The sequence below is a fragment of the Mercenaria mercenaria genome, chromosome 3, assembly GCF_021730395.1.
Source record: "Mercenaria mercenaria strain notata chromosome 3, MADL_Memer_1, whole genome shotgun sequence".
In the NCBI taxonomy this organism is placed as follows: domain Eukaryota; kingdom Metazoa; phylum Mollusca; class Bivalvia; order Venerida; family Veneridae; genus Mercenaria; species Mercenaria mercenaria.
Genome location: NC_069363.1, coordinates 76,413,350 through 76,436,023, shown reverse-complemented (window position 1 = coordinate 76,436,023; position 22,674 = coordinate 76,413,350). Strand labels below are relative to the sequence as shown.

At 35.6% G+C, this 22,674-nt stretch overlaps 2 protein-coding genes across 5 annotated transcripts in view; both read right to left on the bottom strand.

Annotated features, from left to right (window-relative positions):
- Window positions 1-1,699: 1,699 nt before the first annotated feature.
- On the bottom strand, window positions 1,700-16,562 carry LOC123524335 (uncharacterized). Of its 2 annotated transcripts, none has more exons than XM_045302453.2 (4): window positions 15,463-16,562; window positions 7,319-7,493; window positions 5,806-5,950; window positions 1,700-4,451 (listed from the first exon to the last, which is right to left on the bottom strand). In XM_045302453.2, the coding sequence occupies exons 2-4, from the start codon at window positions 7,478-7,480 to the stop codon at window positions 2,041-2,043; spliced, it is 2,718 nt and encodes a 905-aa protein (XP_045158388.2). In that variant the 5' UTR covers window positions 7,481-7,493; window positions 15,463-16,562; the 3' UTR covers window positions 1,700-2,040. The 2 variants fall into 2 exon arrangements, with proteins under 2 accessions (XP_045158388.2, XP_053394939.1); XM_053538964.1 differs by lacking the exon at window positions 15,463-16,562 and adding an exon at window positions 8,276-8,659.
- A 512-nt stretch (window positions 16,563-17,074) lies between these two features.
- The window catches only part of LOC123524333 (serine/threonine-protein phosphatase 6 regulatory ankyrin repeat subunit B-like), a 107,479-nt gene continuing 101,879 nt past the window's right edge, over window positions 17,075-22,674 (bottom strand). For all 3 annotated transcript variants that reach the window (XM_045302444.2, XM_045302442.2, XM_045302445.2), the window contains 5 exons: window positions 20,495-20,680; window positions 19,795-19,948; window positions 19,054-19,245; window positions 18,372-18,634; window positions 17,075-18,081 (listed from right to left, as the gene is read on the bottom strand). In XM_045302444.2, the coding sequence (XP_045158379.2) occupies window positions 17,553-18,081; window positions 18,372-18,634; window positions 19,054-19,245; window positions 19,795-19,948; window positions 20,495-20,680 (1,324 nt within the window). In that variant the 3' untranslated portion in view covers window positions 17,075-17,552. The remainder of the gene's footprint in view (window positions 18,082-18,371; window positions 18,635-19,053; window positions 19,246-19,794; window positions 19,949-20,494; window positions 20,681-22,674) is intronic.

The following is a 22,674-nucleotide window of genomic DNA, read 5'->3' as shown; positions in this document are numbered from 1 at the left end:
ATTTTGGTTGAGGACCATAAGACAATGCTACAAATCAAATATCAAAAGTCTTAGTGTTGTGGTTTCAGACAAGAAGGTTTTTAAACTGTTTTTCCTATAAAAGTCTATGTAAAACTTGGGACCCCCGGGGCTATTTGAACCTAGGAGGATAATTTGAACAACCTTGGTAAAAGGCCACTAGATGATGCTACATACCAAATATCAAAGCCCTATTCCGTGTGCTTTTGTACAAGAAGATTTTCAAAGTTTTCCCTATATAAGTCTATATAGACCATGTGATCCCCGGGGCGGGGCCATATTTGACCCTAGGGGGATAATTTGAACAATTTTGGTAGAGAACCACTAGATGATGCTACACTAGATATCAAAGCCCTGTGGTTTTGGACAAGAAGATTTTTAAAGCTTTTCCTTTCGGTTGACATGGCAACCAGAGTTCTGCATGGAATTCAATTCTTTGAATAATTTTGAAAGGGGGCACCCAATGATCATTCCTGTGATGTTTGGTGTAATTCTGCCCAGTGGTTTTCAAGAATATTTTTTTAGAAAATGTTGACGGACACACGACTGACGACGGACATTGAGCGGTCACAAAACTCACCATGAACCTTTGGCTCAGATGGGCTAACAATAGTACATATAACATAGCCGACGGATATTCAGGATGCCGACAGCATACGTCCAAGGAAGGCCTCATCGCGAAATTAGAACATGTTTTCGTACTCAGTTAATGCTATATTCTGCGCCGAAACGATGTTCTTAAGCCAATATTTGGTCATCTTAGGTCATTTTTGGGGGTCTTTATAACATACAAAATGAAATTAGTTTCAGCACTTTATGCATAATGGTTCGACAAAGAACGGTGAAATGTGCGGAAAATATGAATCTAAAGCATTTTCTAGGTGTACGGAAATGGACTCGAAATATATTCTTTTCCTTCTTTGCCTATTACTGACAAAGCCAAATCGATCGATCTCTACTACATATGAAACGTTGTTAACCTTTAGCCTGCTTAATTTCTAAAATTGACTGGTCCATCATTCAATTTGGGCATTACCATTTATTATTCGAAGGGGTGTTCGCTCAGATTTCTGGCTGAGTAGCGAACAGTGCAGAACATGATTAGCCTGAACGAAGGTGAAGGCACTGGTCACAGAGGCAAAAATCACTTGCTGCCAGCAGACAAACGTTAATGTCAAAATTTTATTGCACAATTGAAAATTACAAAAAGTGTGGCATGTGGTAAAACGACTTTAAAAGCGTGGTTTCACTATTTTTGTTAATGAGTTTCGTTATAAAGTGATCCGTTTAGTTTGTATTGCATCTCTTGTGCGTAATGAAATATACATATACCAGGAAGAGCAAGTGACTTGACGTCGTGACATTGGACAAGCTGACACAAAACAGCTGACCTGAATGCCATTCGAATACAAGAGCTTCTTCAGTTAAGGACCGCACCAATCAAGAACTAAAATTGGTAACAGACCAAAGTTCAAGTAACTGAGGATGGTAGCCGATTGGTTAACCTCACGAACTAACCAAAACAGACATTTTTTGTATTACCGAAAGATCAGGAGTAACTTAACAAAGTTTAAAAAAACTTAAATTACTGCGGAATATTGTAGAGAAGTGTAGCTCTCATAAAATCACATATCGGGGCACAAAACTTTCACGAGAACAGGAAAAATAAAGAAACATACAATATGATAAAATACTTTGATTCAAAATTGTGGCCGTTTGGTACAATCTTTTGAATAAAAGTTACACAGTCAATTAAACAACTTTTAACAAAACAAACACACCAGAGTTGGCGTAGACTTATTAAGTAATGGAACAGATTATAGATGAAGCAAAAATACAATGTTTTTTTCTTGATATATTAAGATTAGTCATTGTAGCGTAAAGTTGCCTTCATGTTTCAATGGATGCCTGCTCTTATTTTATTTTAACACAAATATATTTCAATAGACGCCTGCACTTACTACATACGTGCCTACTCTTTCATATCAATTACGTGTTTCAATGGCTACCTGTACCTATTTATTATATCACTTCTACAATATCATTCCATTCCCCAAGCTGTTTTCTCTTTATTTCATTGCTTATTTTTATCTTCTGTGCAATATCACTTCTTATGCTGGATCTGCTATCTGTACTTAGACCATCAAGGTACATGTCCATTTCGGCAATTGCCGCCAAAATAGATTCAGGTCCGTCTGTAACTGACATATCAGACGACTCCGAAAGTGCAAAAGAAGTGTTTGCTTCGTGATCAAGGCTTTCTATACTCCGATGTGAATACTGAGCACTGTCTTCGAAACTTGTATCTGAAATTAGCTGGTCTTTGTCCCCAAAGGAATCGCTAAAGTTAGTATTCAACTGATTGAGCGTACGTATGGCTTTCACTGGTTGATTTCGTGGCGTACTTTCATTGGACGCATTTTCATTTCGTCTTGGACTTATCTGTTCCCAACTTTGGGAATGTTCATCTATTTGAGTCATATGTTTTCCGGAAGTAACTTTAGTCCTGACCGGAAGTGAACTTGAGCGTTCTAAACAAAACTGCCGCCATGAATTTTCTGTGTGATTTTCCCGCGCATTTCTTGTTATTTCTTCTAACGACAGTCTCAAGTCGTTACAACTCGAGACCATTTCGTCTGCTACCTTGCATGTCATAATACTGTTTGAAGAAGAAGTTCTGCTAGGTTCTTCGAACTGCATAAGATCCTCGGACATTGATCTGGTCTTGAAAATGTTGGCTTGGTCAACCATTCTGCCACCAAGATTGCTTCCATTATTTCGAGGTATGTCTTTACTTCTTATAACCTTAAATTTATTCTCTTTCCAATTTTGCCAACTGCCATCGACGCTTTCGTTACTACTAAATGATCTGTCTACACTGCCATGACTACTCGTCAAATCTGGACTCATATAGACATCACCGGTGAATATAAATCCGCCATGAATCGGCTTTAGTACTCCATTGTTGTCTGTACTTAAACTGGTTGCACTAGAATGAATACTTGGGAAATGATCACTTAAATCAACCTGACTTCTGCTACTATCTATCGTGGAAGACGACGAGTGAATCTTAGAACAGGAAGATACAGTAATAGAACTCGGTATGGACCGTGTTTCGTCTGAAAATGGACTAGGGGGTCGGATTATTGCGGTAGAGGTACTTGGACCACTTTCTGTATTTGTCGTAGAGTACATTGAAAAATCAGTAACTTCCTCCACCACATCTACAAATGGAGTTATTTCAGAATTTACATAAACATTAGGCAATCTATTCTCATCTGACTTAGCCTTTAATGTTCCATTTGTATCACCGTCTGAATATTGTCTTTGATTCCAAGATTCTGCTAAACTGCTAGAAGTTTGCATCATATGTTCTGATTTTTTATGCGTGTGGTGTTGCGTATCAAAAAAGGATCCACCAAGCATAGAATTAAGCTTCTCTGCCTGTTCATCATCTACGCTGTCAATACTTATACAATCAGGTTCAGGCATATCAGTTAATTTGTTTGGAGACTGACTTATTATATTCTTATCCGGGTCCCACTTTATATTAAATTCAGAATTTGCATCTACCTCACCAAGTTCACTTCCACGTCCAACTGAAGTTGATGTTCTTTGCGAGTTCGATACAGACAATTGACTTTCATTTTCGTCTGGTACAAACGAAGGATTTGCTTGAGCAAGTGCTTCATCTGTGTCATTCTCCTCTTTTGCCGGAACTTTAAATGTAACGGCAAGCTTCATATCTGTCACATAGTTTTGTGCTACGCTATTACACATATCAACAGCTTCTGTATATTCTGTACACGACTGTAGCATCGGTGTGTTTAAAGCGATTTCAAATTTAATTGGCGAATGAGTTTGTACCTCAAGAGGTAGAGCATCGTCTTCAGAATCTAAAGTTGAGCCCATAACTGTTTCCTCTTCTTTTACACGCACGAGTTTTAAACATGGCGAATAGAATTTGGATATCGGTGGCGGATCTCCGAGAATATGTCTGACATATATAGGCATTTCAACCATTTCGTCTAGTATATCTGAAATTTGGACCACACAGTTGTCATTCTTGTTAAAGTTTCCATCAGAAACTTCATAAAATAGTCCGGTTTGTGAAACAGGTACGTACAGTTCACAATCTCTCTCGTCAATGCATAGCAAATACCTGTTGTCTCTATCGAGTGACCGTTGAGCTTCCGGAAGCATTAACTGGTTTAGTTTCTGCACACCGATTTTTCGTAACACTTCCCCTTCTACGACAGGACGCGAAAAGCTTCCATGATTTTCGGTGTCACCTTCGGGGTTTTCCGTAACAACAATAGCGTTAAATTCTGTTGTACAGAGAAAGAAGTCCGTGTTTGTCCGCGTGATGGAATCAACTGTTCGATGTGATGAAGGTTTGTTAAACTCTAGACCCTTACTGATTTTAAACCATCCTGAAAAGTAGAATCAGTAATATCAGTCTCATGGTAATAAATATTATCTCCTCCCAGTTATTGTTGGGCAGTACACAGTAGATCCCTTTGCCTTTTCTGTAAAAAATATAACTCATTTGCCTCGTTTTTTTAGGTTGAAAGTGACTAAATGTTTTCATACCGGTTATACAGTACATCCCCTTTTAATAACATCAATAACATTTCAGTAACAAGTAGTCATGACATTTTAATAACGGTAACTAAGTATCCCTGAGAAAAACCCCAAATATTTTCTTTTTTCTAGACCAGTTTCTTGGCATGAAAAAATCCGTAACAGAAATCTCTGCAACTTCCACATCTTTATACTGGTGTTGAACTCTACAGGTTACTCTGTCTATTTTGTTCGTTTCGGACCAAATAAGTTACACGTATTATTTGAAAATAATATTTATTTATTCATCACATTATAAAAATGCCATTGAAATAATTACATATGAAATTACCCGTTCACCCTATATTTGTAAAATTGAATTTACCGTGATCTGTGTTGAAAAAGATTTATGTAGCGTATACATTTTTATATCTTGTTTTCAATAGGGAAATCAGAAATGATGCGGTTTTTGACAGAATTTTAATGAACGGTGGAAAGATGGTTTGTTTAATTTATTCATAAAGAGAAATAAAAGTTGTTTGACTGAAAAAGATATTGCCTTTAATCATAACATCATGATCGGTCGGTGATGTAAACGACCATGTTCAAGATGATATTTCGCCCATATCTTATATAAGTGAACGAGACGGATAACACTCGGGTGTTGTGGCTGAATGTTGTTTGAAAATGATGTTAGCTTGACAAAACGGATTCGAACCCAGCCTCCGGCCTAAATACAATCAGTCTATGCACTACTAAATGATAGTTACTACATTAAATATGCGGACCGCGGTCTGTTTCTTCTGTTCGAATAAATGTGTGATATGAGCCGCGCCATGAGAAAACCAACATAGTGGGTTTGCGACCAGCATGGATCCAGACCAGCCTGCGCATCCACGCAGTCTGGTCAGGATCCATGCTGTTTGCTAACGGTTTCTCTAATTGCAGTAGGCTTTAAAAGCGAACAGCATGGATCCTGACCAGACTGCGCGGATGCGCAGGCTGGTCTGGATCCATGCTGGTCGCAAACCCACTATGTTGGTTTTCTCATGGCACGGCTCATATGTTATGAATTCCACGAAATTCGTCTAAATATCAAAGTGCTTATCATAAGATTTGCTTTTACAATGGATACTTTAGCAAAACACCATCTTTAAAACACAATCTATTTTTACTTTGATACATAAAACGAAAGATAACGAAATGTAGCTCTATTTGCTTTACCTGCATAGTCTTCTGGGATGACGACTTCCGGAAGTAGTTCCTTAATAGTTCCACCTTGTCCTTTGCGCACACATCGCGAAAACACCTTCCGGCTCGAACGTTTGCTGTGTAAAAGAACTGGCTGTCGAAGATCAAAGAAAAAGTTCTGAAAAAATAAAACAAATAAAACAGACGGATACTAAATGATCATATCTAGCTGATATAGTTCACATTTATTTAGCATGACAATGAATAAATTAATGTTATGAAATGTTTCAATATATTTTAGCATGAAGGAAGTCCTATCTATAGTCATGCATCATGATGGCTTCCTTATTAAACTTACTTATTTTACATTTAGAAAATGGAGGTATGTTCTTGCCTTCGAGTCTGAAAGTGACAATTATTTGAACTTGTTCTAATCCAGTTGATGTACATGGGAGATGGTATCACGTATCAGACTTGCGATATGTATGATCCTTCTGATCAAAGAGCTATAAAAAAAAAAAAATAGATCGGCAACTTGAAAGGCGTATAGAGCAAATCTCGCCAACATCCCGTGACTACTCGTTTACCGGAAGTGACACCTTCTCCCCGCACCAATTTGCATGCGAAAGCAATTATTCATCGGTAAATTAATTATCACCGTATTTTATACTTCTTTGTTCTGATCATGAAAACATCGTTACTTCTAAATATATAGAAACACTCTACCCGCGTACACATATTTTGTATCTAATTATAAACCTTATTCCATGCAAAGAACAAACAAACAACAACTTGGGTACCATCTAAAGTAAGAAAGGAGGTATCTGACTTTGTAAAGAGGCACCAGAGGCTGAACCGTATATTTGCCTTTAATATTAAGTTACAGAGGCTGTACCGTATATTTGCATTAAATGTTACGTTTCAGAGGCTGTACCGTATATATGCCTTTAATATCAAGTTTCAGAAGCTGTACCGTATATTTGCATTCATAAGCTGTATTGTATACATGCACCAGAGACTGTACCGAATATATGCATTAAATAGAACGTTTCATAGGTGGTGGTGTTGATAACTTTAACGACCATGTACAGGAATTGTCGTCATATGATAGCCGTAGATACACATACTTTTAAAGATTTCATAATGGCCTAGTATTGGGCTGGCAGAAGTGGTATTGGCCTGTCACCGAAGTTTAATACTACTGTCCAAGGTACATCAATTGGGTCATAAAGAAAGCATTCAATTACTGAAAATATTGATACTGCAGTCAAACTAGAAATAAAGAATACACCTTTTCTGACTACATTTTTTTTCTCTTCAAAATAACAGATATGTTACTTTTAAGTAGAAAGATACGGATTCCAGTCATAGGAAATGCGATCATCAATGTCAGTTATTCTCAACTAATGCTTAAGTTATCAAGAACATAAATATTCAATAAAGCTTCCGAAGACTATACATATATAAATTACGAAAAATCTATAAAAAAAAAAGCTCTGAAATTAGAAAAAATAATTATGTACGTTTTTTTTTAATACTAACTTACCTGTAAATGTTCTGCATTTGTTTCCTCGTTACACTGAACAACTACTGGAAGTTTGAAGTTTTTGAGAATTTGTTTCAGAGTATAACTCTGGGAACTCCATTTGTAATCACTGGAAACCTCCGCCTGAGGGCGCTCTTTCTTCTTCCATGGCTTTCCCATCATGCGCCGTCGGATTCTAAATATAGAAAGTAATCCTTTAAACAAAACTTCCGAATTTAATCATGGTTTCCGAAACGTTGGTGGCACTGTATAAATTTGTAATGTCCGTTTCCACATGAGTTACTTTAAACAGTCTTATGAGTTAAAATGTATTGTTTTGTACTATTTTTTGTTTATTCCATTTAACCTATTGTTTGTACATGTACAATAATGTAGGTTCACTAGGTATCTTTATATCCACAATTGTTATGTGACAATTCAAATTGTTTTGTATTGTTTGAATGTTAAATTCAGCCATATTATGTCCTTATATACCGACATGAAGCTTCTTCTCAACTTCCGCATCGAAAATTCAGTTTAAACATTTTAAATAAATTGAGTTTCAGCTATTTCCATATCATATTTTCTTCACGTTTTACAATACGCAGCTTTATCTATTATATACACTGTACAAGATGAACTGAACTAAAGAAAAATCTTAGTTTAGTCGCATTTTATGCTGTAAAACACACGTAACACAGGTTAAACTCAGAATTAAAATTTCAATAAGGGAAGGATCGAGATACTCAAAATACATAATTTTCATGCTTTTGTGAACACACTTTTTTTTGAATATTAAATTTGTAAACACATGATATTAGGAAGTTTTATGAACTTCATGAATACCAGTCAGGGTGAGATTTTGATCTTTAAGTATAATTTTTTTTAAAAACAAATTTACGAACAACTTAAATACATGTTCTCAGTGAACATCGTAAAAAAATGCAAACATGTATATAAGGTTGAATAAATCATTACCACATGTACAATAATCAAATATCCCAAACAAGAAAATTCTACACTTCAAATGATATCCAAATCAGTTTTATTTAAACAGCATTTTAATACCACCTGCTCGTAAGACTTAAAAACTAGATACGTATCTGCACAGACTTAAAACTGCCAAGTATTAAATCAGTGTTCAATGCCATCATATTGTCAAACTGTAAGAAAGGAAATAATGAATTTGTTAATGTGATCTCCACAAGGTTAATGTGATATATCAAAGATATTAAACGCTATAGTATAACAGCCCCTTGTAGACTTTATGATTACTCGATGAATTGACTTGCAATTAAGTTATCGCTAGATTTATTAATCTGGCGCACTTAAAAGCTTTTTAGTAAAATCATAGCCGTTTAGAAGAACAGCGAATAAGGATAATATGAGCCACACCATGAGAAAACCAACATAGTGCGATGCGACCAGCATGGATCCAGACCAGCCTGCGCATCCGAGCAGTCTGGTAAGGATCCATACTGTTCGCTAACAGTTTCTCTAATTGCAATAGGCTTTAAAAGCGAACAGCATGGATCCTGACCAGACTGGGCGGATGCGCAGGCTGGTCTGGATCCAGCTGGTCGCAAACACTCTGTGTTGGTTTTCTCATAGTGCGGCTCAATTATCACGGTGCCTCCAAATCAAGCGTGTACTCAATTTGGAATAAATCCATATGTGATTTTTAAGTTTTGAGAACATACCTGGTTGAAATACTGAGACATTTGCTAGTACTAGTTGCCAAATTAAACAAGCAAACAAATACCATGTATGGTTTTAATAACACTATCCAACAACCACGCCCTCACCCCCACCCCCACCCCTGCCCCCAAAAAATAAACAATAACAACAAAAACAAAAAGACTGTCACTTCTCACTTTAAATCGGGTTCGGTTGTCAATTTTGATGGGTATCTTTACAAATGGTTTAGAATCACTGGCAATAGGGGTTCTTAAATAATTACCAGTTAGCTATTGCCCTTTGTATTCTGGAGAACTAAAACCTTTTTACGTATTACATAACTGATAAGTTGGAAACGAAACATGTTCAAAATGCGTATGCAAATTATAACCATAAATGTTCGCACACGTGTTGACGCGCGACAATACAATGTTAATAGATGGTGTTCCTTTTGATGTATTTATCATTCAAATTGTGTCAACATGGAAGTTTGAACTGATTTTTTTTATTATGCACTTACAGGGTCGTCAGGTGTAATAAACGGCATGAATCTGGTTTGGCGCCAAAAACAAACTACAATCTTATCGCAAGAAAATGCAGAAAGAAAAAAAATTATTACCGAATATCAAAAATACAATTATTACTTATTACTACTGTAAAATGTTTTCTTTATTATCGTCACTATGTTTTTGAAACAGCCATTTTTGTTTAGTTTACAGTAATCTATTTTACACCGATTGCGAAGAAAAATAGAAGCTTATTTCAATCACTTCGTAGTCTTATTTGAGAAGGTACTAGATGTGAACGGGCTACTGAATTTCGAACCCAGAGCTTTCAGGTCCAGAAGCACCTCAATCACTCGACTATCGCAGCACTTCAGATATTAGACTGTCGTAGCAACTCAGTCGTTAGATCATCGCAGCACGTATAAATAACAAGGTCATGGCAACACATCAAATACTAGACCATCGCAATACCATAATCATTCATTAAAACCATCGCATCACAACTTCTAGGATAAGTTACATGACCATCGCCGCCCCCCGCCGCCGCCGCCCCCCCCCCCCCGCACCTCCTCCCGCGCATCGCGCACACACACTAGCAGTGTGCTCTTCTATGAATTCGAACATTTTTCTGACCTGCTTGATTTAGTCTTTTACCTTGCTCGCCCTTATTAAACTTCTTGACTTAAAAAAGCTACATAGAGAATAATAGGTTAGTGCCGTAGATGAGAAAGTTTATCTGGCGAGGTGGAGGAGGTTATCGGGTGAGCCGAAGGCGAACCTGATAACGTCCGGAGCCGAGCCAGATAAACTTTCTCCATCTTAGGCACTACCCTATTATTCTATTTATCTTGTCATTACTTCATTTTCCGATATTTGGCAATTTATTTTACAAAAATAAGTGTGCGACAACCGCTTTAATGACGTCATATTCGTAATGACGTCACTTATATAATGACGTGATTACCGGCAAAATCGCAATAACTTCTTCGTTTTTGAATAAAAACTCATTATTTGACCACTCATTTTCTTAGTTCGGACATTTCCAACACAATGATGATGGTTTCGTTGCAAAATTTCTTATGACAACAATATCGATCATAAGGTCACATGATCAACTGACCGTATATCACTGGTCACATGATCAACTGACGGTATATCAAGAAAGATATACGGCACCCTGATATCGGGTCGAAAATACTGCAAGTGACAGGATAAAAAACACCCAATTACCAGAAGAAATACTTTAAAGGTCCATTACTAAGGGAAAGTGAGATGGCAATTTTTTTCATAGCCAGTGCATAGACTTCTGCAAGACACTAAATAATAAAGATTGGCAGGTCAAAATTTACAGAAGGTCTTTGGAACTCAAAGAAATGTATGTGTATTATGTTGAAATTTCAATGAATTGACAGAATGACCCCCCAGGTCTTTTTAACTTTCTTCATACTTCATAGAAAAATAATTGTACATATACTGCGATTTATTTCGAATTTCTACATACCAACTTTCATTTTCCAATAAAATGAAATAGTTTCTGTGCTTTTTAAAAGAAATTAAAATGTTCACTTTCCTTAGTATTGGACCTTTAAATCAAATGATTAGGCAAAGCTATGAAGAAAATCTACGCAATTACATATTTTTCAATGGTCTTGTACTTCGGTTATGAATTCACAGATTTGCATTTAAATTGAATTCGGTTGTTACAAGCCCGTTTTAGACCGCACATAGTTTTACAACAGTGTTTATAAATGATTTCTGATGTGGGAAGTTGTAATTGGGGTCTAATTTTCTGAACAGAACGCAAGACGTGACAAAGATATTGCATCGTTTTATTAAACGTTGTTTTTTTCCCGCTCATTTTACAGTCAGTATTTGCATGAAAATACAAACACCTTTTATGCAATGCTTTTATAACTATGAAATATAAATTTCAGTGTAATGGCCTTATGTGCATATCCATTGGGCGTATATTCAACTATGGTCTGGCTACGCCCCTTTAATTATGAAATAACATCGCGTACGTTTTCATGCAAGAACAAAATCAGTACATAAAAAACATATACCTAATTTTGTTTTTTAATTGGACGTAAGGCCACACCAAATAGATTACCTGTTCGTCGGATTTCCCGCACAAATTTGACGAGAAATGAAAAAAAAAATTTTTAAATTTTTTTTTGACCGCCCGCACCTGGCGTATTTTTTGCGCTGGGTCGAAATCAGTGGGAACGGAAAAAAGGTGGAATTCCGAAGTTTAACGCACATAGCTGTAATTTAGGCCAGCTTTTTAATTTTCTGTAACGGAGCGCCGATCTTTTTTTGACAAAACGAATAAAAATCAGTAATTTATTTCTTTAACCGCCGAACCGTCCATATTGCTACTGTCAATACAAGTTGACTGTATGTAGTGTTTTGTTTGATCTAAGTGAGCAGACGCATGTATAGGATCACTACCAAATAGATGTAGCTCGCAGTCTAGTCACAAGTAGTCCAAATATAAATTACTATCTTTTTTCCTTTCCTAGGCATTCTCGGCAGCAACGTGCTTACTTTTACCTACCGCGTTTCAGTATGTATCACTTTGCATCTAATGAAATCGGCATGTTCTATCGCATGCTAGTAAAAATGGCGCGTAAATTTAATGTCACGAAACGAAAATTGAAGAAGGAAAAGTGTAAATTCAGCGGGTTGTATTTAACGAACTTGATTTTCTTATATAAAAGTTAAACCCCCTTTTCTTTTTGTTTTTCTAAAGTAGGATCTAGTTCTTTATGGGATATAAGTGTCTGAAAATCTGATATGCAGAAATGTCGAAACACCGTTATGAAGTGAGTGGATTTATGAAATAAAGAACAGCTGATTAGTGTGTTCAGCCTATAAGGGGCAATACATGTTATTTTCTGAAACCCTCGAAAATGAATGGAAATGCCATTAATCTATTCTTTATGATGTAAAACGGTAACAAATGGCTGAAAACGCTTAAATTTCTTGTGTTTTTGGAATTTAGATCGAATTTTCGACCAGGTGGCACTATTTTGGTTCGTTTTAGGACCTAGTAAGTATCTTTTCTCGCATTTTAGCTCTTCAGTTGTCTAAATAATATTGAAATTAGCATGTTTCTGAATGAAAATGACAAACATCGTAACGATTAAATGGATGTTAAATGTAAATTCCACGAATAAGGTAAAATTAATTGAAATATTGCTTGCACAGGGCTAAATTCTGCATATTTTTGGGGATGGGGGTGACCTGTAATGAATTGTCATTTCTCTATATTTTCTCAATATTTTGCACCAAAACAAAGCAGAATCATTGTGAAATAGGTGTACCTTGAGAATGAATGCAAATTCATGGAAAAATCAAACAAAATATTTCTCTTATAGGCTGATCACTACCAAATAGAATGTAAGCCTCCGCAGGTCTAGTCACAAGTAGTCCAAATATAAATAGTACTAATCTTTTTTCCTTTCCTAGTGCATTTTCTCGGCAGCAACGTGCTTACTTTTACCCTACCGCGTTTCAGTATGTATCACTTTGCATTCTAATGAAATCGGCATGTTCCTATCGCATGCTAGGTAAAAATGGCGGCGTAAGAATTTAATGTCACGAAAAGAGAAATTGAAAGAAGCGAAAAGTAGTAAATTCAGCGGGTTGTATTTAACGAACTGTAGTTTTCTTATATAAAAGTTAACACCCCCTTTTCTTTTTGTTTTTCTAAAGTAGCGATCTAGTTCTTTATGGGAATATAAGTGTCTGAAAATCTGATATGCTAGAAAATGTCGAAACACCGTTATGAAGTGAGTGGATTTTATATGAAATAAAGAACAGCTGGATTTAGTGGTGTTCAGCCTGAAATGGCGGCATGCATAAATGAAATTGTGTAATATTAGATAGGAAAAATATACAAGTTAACAGATAATAGTCTTTAGAATAAGTTGTAGTGATAACAAGTATTGTAAATGAATTGGAGCTGAGTAGAAGCTAAAGCTCAACATACGGAATAATCACGTAAAACTACGAAAAATGACGTTCACTAACAACGCTGTCCGGATGTTGAAAAATCTGGCGTATCACATGTACGAGATTTGTTGTCTGTATATTATAATTGGACAACGAGAAAATTCATGTGGGACTGCCAGAAAAATACCACAATTGATAAAAAGGAAAGAAATGGCGAAATGGAAGAGCAAAAGTGAGTATCAACATGTAAAAACATTTTTTTCTTTGAAGTATAATTTGAGGGTCTTTACCTTTGAAGTATTGAGGGTCAGAGAAGAAAAAAGTAAGTAATACCACAATTGTTAGTAATTATGTTCAAAACAAACTTTTCAATGTATAATGGCTGAAGTCCCCTGCAAATGCAAACACGTGATAAAAAATTCAAACTAGTCCGAATAATTTGACGGTCACATTAATGGTTGTTTTATATTTGTGTCTGGCAACCTAACCGAGAGGAGATATTGCGCATATGAAAAGATTATCTCAATATTTCCGAGGATCGAGTCAAATTAGTTTGACTTAAGTTCTGGCCAGGTACCCTAATTTAAAAGATAATTATCAAACATGAAACTCCTGGCAATTTCTCATGTCCACTTAAGTATACTTAGTCTAATAAAGAAGACCCATTGAAAGTATGTATGGGACAAACACTCAGACACTAACTGCCACATGTGCCTTTTACACTGAGGAACACAATGACATATCCAGTAATAAATGTATTTATATGTGACACAAACGATTATTTACTTTTTTATTTCATCGCTCTTCGCTCGCATCAATAAATGATGATTTGAAAAAAAAAATATTTTAATATTTTTTCGCTCGCTCGCCCCAAAAGTTTTGAAAAAAATCCGAAGAACAAGACATCAATTTGGTGTGGCCTAAAGGTTGCAAAATTTCGTATTTTCCATACGCTTACATACGTGGTTATTTTATGAAATGACAGAAAAAGAATAAAATGCACCTCAAGTGTTTTTTTCATCTTTTATCAACAGTATGCTTCAATGATATGACTAGGTTAGCAAGTGTCTTCTGAATTAACCCTCAGCATGCTGGCGGCAAGTGGTTCTGCCTTTGCGACCACTGCAGATAAAGATCAGCCTGCACATCCGTGTATGGTCTGCACTGTTCGCCATTCAGTCAGTATCTTTTTGGTAAGCACCCCTTTCAACAGTTAATGGTACTGTCCAAATTGAAAGATGGACAAGTTCATTATAGAAATTTAGCAAGATAAGGGTTAAATCGAACTAAGGCCAAATATATTTATTTTCAGCACATTAAAATGATCGTTAGGCAAATTGTTTTGTTTTTTCATCAAGATATAACTAAATACTTCAGACCGAAAGTTCAAATCGAAGGTGCCAATCCTTTGACGAGAACCTAGTGGGAGCTAAAAGACAGAAAGGCCACTAAAAGTACACAACGCATTGCGTTCCATGCCTGTGCATTTATTTATTTATTTGGGTTTTACGGGGCACCAACACAGCATAGGTTATATCCATGCCTGTGCAGGACTGCAATACTGTCAGTCAGCCAAAGTGGTAGAAGACATGAAAGAGTACCCAGCCCCGTAAAGACAGACCTTTCAAAGAGCAAAAACTTTCCACAACCAAGTTGGGTGCGGCAAGTTTGTAGTTCTACCAAAGTGCTTGCTGTTATTCACAATACCCCAAGGGACACACAGGATTTTCCTCAACCGTAAAAATATTGAAAAGCTACTATATGACAAACAAACTTTTTTCAGAAAAGTGATTGTTTTAACAATGCAGTATCTTTGTACATGTCATGGTTGTTTGCAAGGACTGCGAGATGATATTTAGCAAGTATGTGTGCGTGGTTAGGATATTTGGAATTTATGATATCTTTTTACCGCTTTAATAATATCGTTGTTACAACCTATATAAATGTTATTAAGATATAATATTAAGAAATAAATATTTTATTCTACTAAAAACGTATGATTAAATGAAACCAAAGAACACTTACTGTTAATAGCTCAGCCTCTCAGTTGTGTTTTTCTCATCCAATGGCGTGGAACGAATTCTTGCATTCTTACACCCGTGTTGTCAAAAACCGCAGTATCATTGTCGACGTTCCCCACATATTTTGTTTAACATATATCATGTTTCGTTAAGAATATATTTATTTCATCCTTTACACCATTAGTATAAGCAGTTGACTTCTAACTTTGAAAGACGTCACGATTAACTGAACTCTAAATTAATACACCCAAAATTAATACCTTACGAGTTAAATCCCCATGATATCCTTTATAAAATATTTGTATAAACATTTCCGATGGAATAATTAAACGTTGTCTTCAATATAGTATACCTTTTGTTAAAGTTTAATACAACTGTAAAATATCGTTAAAACCCACTTGTTTAATGTTAACGTTACATTAAAGAAAACTAGCCACTGTCACTGAATGTCTTATTTTTAATAAACTTCGACGTATTATAATAGAGTAACCTCTATATTAACTAATGTATTTACATAACGTATTATCCAGTCGTCCGTATGTGTGCCTTTTTATACGAAATCTCGCAGTAACAACCGATTAGTATACGATAATATCTACCTTACAATAGAATGACCCGACACAATACGCCTGATGAAAAAGATCGACACATGGTATCTTTAAGAGGTACCGAAGTGGAAAAATATATACACCATTATTATCCCATCCATCCAAATTTTCCCATCATTTTATTATACACTCCGCCGCGGTTGAACTAACGAAATGTGGTGATGTAAAAAAGTCCGGACTCGCTTCATGAAATCTTTAAAAGTTGACGACGCATTTACCTTTTGTATTGAGCTACACGAGTATATAACCCGTAATAATGTTAAACTTCATTAGTCGACAATTATGTATAACTTAATTTTAAATAAATAAAGTTTCATAGATATGATCATCAAATAACTGCTTGTTCAACTGTGTCCAATGATCAGCTTATGTATAAATCAAACATTCCTGTCCAAATTCATCGACATGCTTAATAAAAGCTAATGTTTTGTACTTGTTTTAATCACGTCTTGATCGATTGCGAGTTATTTCTTTTAAAACATGCAACGCCTAATACATAACTTAGATAACTTAAATAACATTGCACCTAAAATCTAGTAGATATAGATGTTAAAATGCACAAAATTTACAAAAAAAAACCCACTACATTTTGAAAAGACCTTGATTTCGTAACTTGTCAACGAGTATACCGAGACTTCCCACTAATTCATCCATGTAAAGATTACATCATAAACAAGGAACAAGAAATTTAAAGTTTATCTAGTGATGAAACCAGCGACGAATTTAAAGATAACATCTTAACACTTAATAAACGTGTCATGATGTTATTGATATAGCTATTGACAAGGACACAGTAGAAAATTTGAGCAGTGGTCTGCTTGCAATAGATAGATTTGATTTCGTACTGTCCGAACCACACCACGCATGAACATACTTGACTTGCAATATTTTTAGGTTGGTTAACCGAGGTAACCTTGTGAACATTCGTAGAAAATCATACTTTTCAAAATATTTTGAACGATTGGAAATTTGTTTTGATTTGGAAATATAGAAAGTAAATGGTGCAAATACATATACCATTCTTTTATTATTTTGAAAACAAATCAAAATCATTCGTATTAGTAAGAAAACCAACACAAACAACATCGTTTGACAGGACTTCTACGCTTCATAACATCTCATAATGTTTGTTTAGCTTCATACGCGAAACAAGTGCGTAAAAGTTCATTATTTAGCATACACGAAGGAACTCGTAACCTTGTTGTGTTTGGTTCCAAAGGTTAGCTTCGTAGTCAGATTAACTGATTCCTTATTTATGTGATCAAACTCATGCTAGTTTACAGAATATCACTTGGTTTGCATGTTTTTAATCGCGTTGGCCATGATAGCGAGTTCATCAGTTACGAAATCACAAACACATCATTTTGCAAAATATCTACCAGAAATGTTGAAACAAGTACTTCTTTGGTGCCTGTGTTAAATATTGAAATCAAATACTTCTTTGGTGTACGCGTTTGCCTCCTGGTAGTTCAAACGAGTGTACTAATTATGCAATCACGCACGAGGTAGTTTGCGGAATATCAATTGGCAGACTTGTAACCAACACTTCTTGATTCCCTGTCTTGGCTTCGATGTTAGGCAAACTTGTAAATACTTGAAATTCTCCAATTTGAGGCAGGTTTTTGTTGATTCTGGTCAGATAAAAGGATTGGAACTTGTACGATCTTGGATTGAATGTAAGTTTCAGCTTTCTGCTGTTACTTCCAACATATTTCATGTTGCCGGTGACATCAAAGAAAAATGACTGATTTGGCCGTGCCTCAAAATGTCCCGAATGTTTAACCTCTGAATGGAGAAAGAACCCCTCGTTTTCCCAGAATTCTCTCCTCCTTTGAAATCTTCCGGGTGTAGTGCATTCAAATATGACAAGGTATGAGTCTTTCTTCGGAAATAGCGCATAAAAGAAAAGTACTGAGGTTTCTCTATGCAATGCGCTCTTGATTCGCTCTTTGGCCATCCTTTTTGCAGCGTCTATAGTGAGACTCGAATTTCTTGCAATACGTACAGGTACATAACTGGAATTTACAAACCATTGAATAAGATAAATTGTAAGATAAATTGAATAAAACTGAAGTTATTTAAATGAATTACATACAACTGTAATCTATTTAAGCAACATCAAAAGTAATTTTCATTAAATGTGATTTAACTACACGACTGCGTAAGCGTTGGAAGTATAGACCGTTTGTAGAAAGGACCGTACTAAATTCATCTTGATCCTAGCAATTTTTTGTTTCATCTGAGAAAGTGATAAATGATTAAATAGTTGAGTGGTTCTTGAAGAGACTTTGAAACAAATACATACATGCAAAAATGTTTGACCCAAAAGGTAATGCAATCATTCTGATGTCTGGCAGATGATTCCAACTCCATCCATCTTCTCTCGTCATCTATTTCGTCCTCTCTGTTTACAACAAAGACAACAATATCATCACCATCATCTGATTCACTATGGAGCGGGATCTGAAGTTTTATTCTGTCTAGAGGCTGCCTCTCGCTGTTTAGATTTATTATATCTGCAGCGAATATGCGGTCTGGTTTCCTGTCCATATCTCTCGTCTCAACTACCTGATTCAGCATATTACATTGTATTATCAATAAATAAGGATATTTAGCAAGGTATACATATTACAAAATAAATTTTATAAATATGTGATATTTGTTTTTGTATTTAAAAAGACGAAATATTATAATATAACTAATACTGTCACACTCTTTTGTCTGTACATTTATTTGCACCCCACTCCTTGAACGAACTTTTACCACATCTCTCGCTTAGCGAAACCAACTTTCCTATCCTATGTAATTTGCTCGTAACCTAGCAATAATTCATCTTTGAAAGAAATCACTAATTGACAGCAACAATTTTTCTAGACATTTTGTATCAATATATTTGCAAGATCAGTCTTTGTCAGAAACTCTAAATATCACGATTTAATATGCCAAATAAAAACAAAAGACTATGTATAGTACAGCGCAAACATTACCTGCATATTTATATCAACAAGGTCTTCGAATGTGTTTTCTGGAACTTCAAGTCTTATCTTTCGGTTTAGATCTGACATGATTGTACCGCCGTCTGATCCTATTTTGTGCTTGTAGACTCTAGGACGAGCCAGTACTGCGAATTTCTTAACGGTTCCACGACTGATCGGTACCTTTGTGACAAACGTTGGCACCTGTAATCGCACAAGAGAGCATTATTAGTGGACGTTAGTGTTGGGTTTAATTTTAGAAAAAATCGATAGTTTTTGAGTAATGAGATGTTTAACTGACACTTATCTTGTTTTAATTAGGGTAAGTGAGTGGTTGAAACGCCATAAACAGTTTTAAAATCCTCTATGCCAAAAATGTTTTTGGTCGTTAGTGTACTGCCTTAAATTGATGTACATTTTTACTTTTAACAAACTGATAGATTCGCCAAGCACTGTCATCTATCATCCAATCTTACCGTTACAAATAGCAAATAGCTGGTTTTGTGAAAAAAAAGTTTGCAGCATATGCTGGGTGTATGCAGCTTGAATGAGCGTGCAAATGCTGAGCGTGCAAATGCTTGTCTTGTGAATATACTTTATTTCTATAATTGTTTGAATGAGGCAATGCATACAAGTGGCTATTTTATACAAAGATGAAATTTATAAAAAAAAAATCATAAGTAGCTCCCATTGTCAATATTACGACATATATAAAATAATGCCGCTTATATACTGTATATGTGACATACAAACCCCATTCTCTTCTGATGTCGTGTATTCTTTGAACTCTTCATTTTCTGTAGTTTTCAGGTAACTTTCAAAACTTCCAGGATATCCATCAAGCGGTATCTCAATCATCAATGTACACTCCGACTCCAAACATAGCACACGCAGCTCATACACATCACTGTAAAGATGAAAGAAAAAATTCATACCACTGTTCATACCTTGATTTCACGAAATTCAAATCTCAAATTAATTACATCTTTTTCTCTTCTTTCAGAAATATTGATGTAATATTTGTTAAGTGAAACAGTAAGTATGCATGTACAAAACTATGTTTTTCGACTTTTCCCCCTTCTTTTAATATCATTTTCCCCCAGTTTTGTTTTTGTACGATGGCCGATTTCTACCATCTCGATTTGGTGCTTCTCGTGGGTTATCATAGATTTTATTGAATATATGTGTCATACTTGTCGTGTTTTATCAATTTATCGTTGTAGGATTTTGATATTCCACCGATATTGTATCGAATCGCGATGCCCTAAATTTGAGATTATCATAATATGCTATGACATAATTATTACAGATATGAGAGGAATTATTCATCTAACATGTTTATAGGTGAAATTTGCGGCATACTTTCCTAAACTGGAAAAAAAAACATAACTAAAGTCTGATCTGTGTATATATGAAAACATGAAAATAAACGTAACAATTATAAATATCTCACCTTAAAATCTCTTCCAAACCAGTTAATGGAATGTCAAGATGAGCAGAATCGGCTGGGCTTCGGTGTATAAATACGATCGGTTTAGAACTGAGCGCTGCACTGGACTCCAGTGTAACAGTGATACCAAGTCGAGGTAAATCTACTTGTTTTCCAACAGATACCATCCAGCAATCATAACTGATTTCTCTGAAATTAAAGGAACTCATATCGTTTTACCTCTAGAAAATATTCTACCTTTCATGCATAACAGGAACAATAAGTGAATATAAGTCAAATTTTTAAATTTTATAAATTCAATTTATTTGTTACAAAGGTGTTCAAAAATACGGTTAGCAGCAGATATATATGTATGACTGAAACTTAAAATGATCTGGAAGAACAATACAGTATACTTTATACTCATGAGCCAGCACATTAAACTCATTCTCAATACATCAGATTGCAGTACTGTGGGAGTGCGTGCGTGCGTGCGTGTGTGTGTCGCCCTCCTACCTGGCACTATGCTGTAGCAGAATCTCCTGTACTATCTTACATTAATGGAGAATGAATTCATTTAGTAAACAGTATACTCTATTGTTCTTCCAAATCAATTTTAAAAGTGGTTTGTGTGTGCGCGCGCACGCTCTTGGTCTAAGTGTATTTAAATTCGCATGGGCGATTCCTCAGAGAGAAAGCTGGTGAAATTCTTTAAAGGATATTGCAAGCGTGATGGAAGGGATGCACCCAGGGATTTCATCACATCGTCTTACCGCAAGACGACTCCGTTTGCTTTAATACAGGACATTAATTAACAGTAGGATCTTTGTTGAAATATTACACAAACTACCGAAGTTATTCGATAAAAAGTCGGTACTATAACTCGTCAAATACAGGATTACCAACATCAGTTTCCTTTAATTAGATGGGTTATTCAACTCGGCCAAAAGCTATACGACTTCTGAAATCGGCCAATATCAGGAGAAGTCAAAATTGGATTTAAAATAATTTGGATTTATGAAGGACTGTCGCTGGATTTATATTGTCCTGATCGGCGGATCTAGTAAACGGGATTCATTTCTGGATCAAGTTGCGCTCTGCTCAGGTATCGCATTTACTTGGTCGGGAAAAAACTTTCGCACCGATGTTTTTCATCACTTAGAAGACAAGTTAAACATTTATGCGACTCAAATCGACGTTTTTGTCTTTGAAAGTAATCATAACTAAAAATCAGAGCGAAGTTAAAACTCTGGAAAGATAAAAATATCTGCGTGTACTCTTTTCTGGTGCACGTCATAATTGAAACGAAAGACGATAAAGCTTTTAATTAACATCTTAAAGCTACTTGATATAATGAACAGAGCAGAACAGAACATTTCTTTTTTTCACCCAGGTACATGGTATTGTAAGCTATACATAGGCGTGTATTTTACGGTACAAGGTACGGGATGGCATCGACTAAGTTCCTGTATTAATTGCCGAAATGGCCGAAACGGTAAAATACCACAAGTAGAAAATAGCAATAAAAGCCCTTTAACATTTTATAACTTTTAATTGATACTGAAATGGTATGTTATATTTATAAATGATGTTGAAACAAAACAACCAAAATAATTTGTAATTGCGTTGCTTTTGTAATAGTTCTTTGGAGGGGTGAATGTTGTTAACGTTCATTGGTAGTATGCTTCTCCAGTGCTGGTCTTGTGAATTGTTACTTGTAACTATGATCGGATGTAGACTCTACTGTCTGACGGTTTTATTAACTTACGGATTCCGTAACTTACGGAAATCGTATACAATCTGCACTTGTACTGTTTCTTGTATAGATTTTATACATACTGTTATTAACTGACGGATTTTATTCACTTACGGATTCCGTGACTTACGGAAAATGTAACCTTGCGGATCTAACGTAAATTTTAACCATATGTCCGTACTCACGGATGGAAAGCCGTCAACTGAAGACGAACGCTGTATTTATAACCTTTTCAGCATTAATTTCCGTAAATTGTAAACAGTCTATTCGAGTCCGTCCAATGAACGCAACTTACGGATTTTCTCGACCAATGAAAATGTTCCGTTAGTCACAGGACTCTGATATTCCAGTTCCGTACAAAACGTAGATCCGTTAGCCGATTTGAACTAGGGAACTGTTTAGCTGCATGTACTTTACAATAAGAAAAGATACATTTCGGTTCTTTGCT

Bases quoted from the DNA above. Each gene is read 5' to 3' on its own strand.
- LOC123524335 (XM_045302453.2), bottom strand. From the start codon at position 7,480: ATGATGGGAAAGCCATGGAAGAAGAAAGAGCGCCCTCAGGCGGAGGTT. The intron at 5,951-7,318 runs GTAAGTTAGTAT...TTATTTTTTCAG, and splicing joins CAAATGCAGAACATTTACAG to AACTTTTTCTTTGATCTTCG. The intron at 4,452-5,805 runs GTAAAGCAAATA...TCTACTTTTCAG, and splicing joins CATCCCAGAAGACTATGCAG to GATGGTTTAAAATCAGTAAG.